Source organism: Austrofundulus limnaeus, unplaced genomic scaffold (assembly GCF_001266775.1).
Source record: "Austrofundulus limnaeus strain Quisiro unplaced genomic scaffold, Austrofundulus_limnaeus-1.0 Scaffold3605, whole genome shotgun sequence".
Taxonomy (NCBI): domain Eukaryota; kingdom Metazoa; phylum Chordata; class Actinopteri; order Cyprinodontiformes; family Rivulidae; genus Austrofundulus; species Austrofundulus limnaeus.
Window position 1 is genome coordinate 4,976 of NW_013956007.1, and position 1,533 is coordinate 6,508.

Consider the following 1,533-nt stretch of genomic DNA (forward strand, 5'->3'; position numbering starts at 1 on the left):
ATTATATCTACAAATTATATTTCAGAATTCTAAACTTTAAATTACCCTATAGATATTTTGGCGCCGCCGTGTGAGGCCTGGTAGCCAAGCATATCTTTTTCCTATAGCTGCTTGTCCACAAGGTCTCCTGAGGAGACGCTGATGTCTTCAAGCAGGTGGACAGCTTTCAACAGGAGGCAGTGAGCAATGAACAACTATTAACTGGCTTCTGTTTTAAAGCTAGAAAATGTCCTCTTCAGCTTTGTTCCATTTCTCTTTCTTTCTCTGCTATAGATTGTAGAAAAACAAACTGTGAGCAGAAATGTTTTCCTGAAGCTTTACCACCGGACGAGACAAGATGAAGACAAAACAAGAAGATTTAACACACGTCCTAAAAGTAAAGAGAAACAGTGAAACAAATGTCAGTAAAATATGACATTTGCTTCTTTATTTATTGAGGGAAATGATCCAATATTCCATCTGTGTGAGAGGCTAAAGTGAAGCTTTGCTTCATACAGGACATGTGTGAAACTCTCATCATGTTTTAGCTCACATTGATGCAGAAAGATGGAAAATTCTGAAGAGTTCAAGAACTTTAAGCTCCACTGGAACTACAAAACTGTCCAAATAACTTTATTAGCTGCAGGATTGAAACATTTCATTTCATAAAGCCCAACAGAAAATCAGTTTTCTAGCTGCTGACTGAGCAAGCAGACATCATGGTGGTGGACAAACAAGAGAAGAAGACAGACGAGACAGATGGACAGATCCCAAGAAGGACAAAGAGCAGCTGCTTGTTTTCTTCTTTTGTATTTAGACTGTTTGTTGGAGGATTCTGACATGTTTCATTCAGATCACAGCAGATTATTTGTTGTCATTACAGAGGATTGAACTCAATTCAGACACAATTTATAGCATTTATTTAAAATGATGTATTTAGAGCTGAAAACTAAAAAATATTTAGTCAAATGATAAACTGTGTATTTCACTGCTGATGCAGTTTGATAAAAGTAAAAAGTGTTTAATGTAAAAACCAGAAAATTCAGTTTAAACTAGAAGTTTTTGTTTCTCAGCTGTTTTCTTTGAAGCTGTTTTTGTTTTGATGAGTTGTGACGGTGCAGCTGTGGATCAGATCAGAACCTCTGAAACCATCAGAGAGCTGCTGAGCTTCAGTCTGATGGACTCTGGTTCTGGTCTGGAGCTCCATGTTGGATAGAGGGATGGTGGACCAGGTGAGTCCAGGTTCAGGGTAGATCCCGTCTGAGCTGCAGCTGATCCAGTTTCCTTCCTGACTCATGTGGACCTCAGAGACTGGAGCTGCAGAGAAAGAAGCGTTTCAAGAATATTAAAGAAAACAGCAACATGAGAGCAACTCCAGTTTAAATCTGTAAAAACTAAATTAAACAAAGACGTCTCACCGTCTAGTTTTAGCTTCATAAAGCTTCTCCTGCTCCCTCTGATGGTTCTGGTGTAGCACCGGTACGTTCCCTGATCCTGAACCTTCTCTCCTCTCATTATCACACCTAAATTTAGCTCAATATTTGTAAACTAAAG

At 38.8% G+C, this 1,533-nt stretch overlaps 1 protein-coding gene across 1 annotated transcript; it reads right to left on the bottom strand.

Moving 5' to 3' along the window:
• Window positions 1-377: 377 nt before the first annotated feature.
• LOC106511930 (neural cell adhesion molecule L1) lies at window positions 378-1,527 on the bottom strand. The gene is made up of 2 exons (XM_014000648.1): window positions 1,398-1,527; window positions 378-1,296 (listed from the first exon to the last, which is right to left on the bottom strand). Exons 1-2 carry the CDS (start codon window positions 1,492-1,494, stop codon window positions 1,049-1,051), a joined length of 345 nt encoding a protein of 114 aa, XP_013856102.1. The 5' UTR covers window positions 1,495-1,527; the 3' UTR covers window positions 378-1,048.
• Window positions 1,528-1,533: the final 6 nt, after the last annotated feature.

Coding starts and splice junctions, on each gene's coding strand:
- LOC106511930 (XM_014000648.1), bottom strand. CDS start 1,494: ATGAGAGGAGAGAAGGTTCAGGATCAGGGAACGTACCGGTGCTACACC. Junction 1,297..1,397: donor TATGAAGCTAAAACTAGACG/GTGAGACGTCTT, acceptor CTTTCTCTGCAG/CTCCAGTCTCTGAGGTCCAC.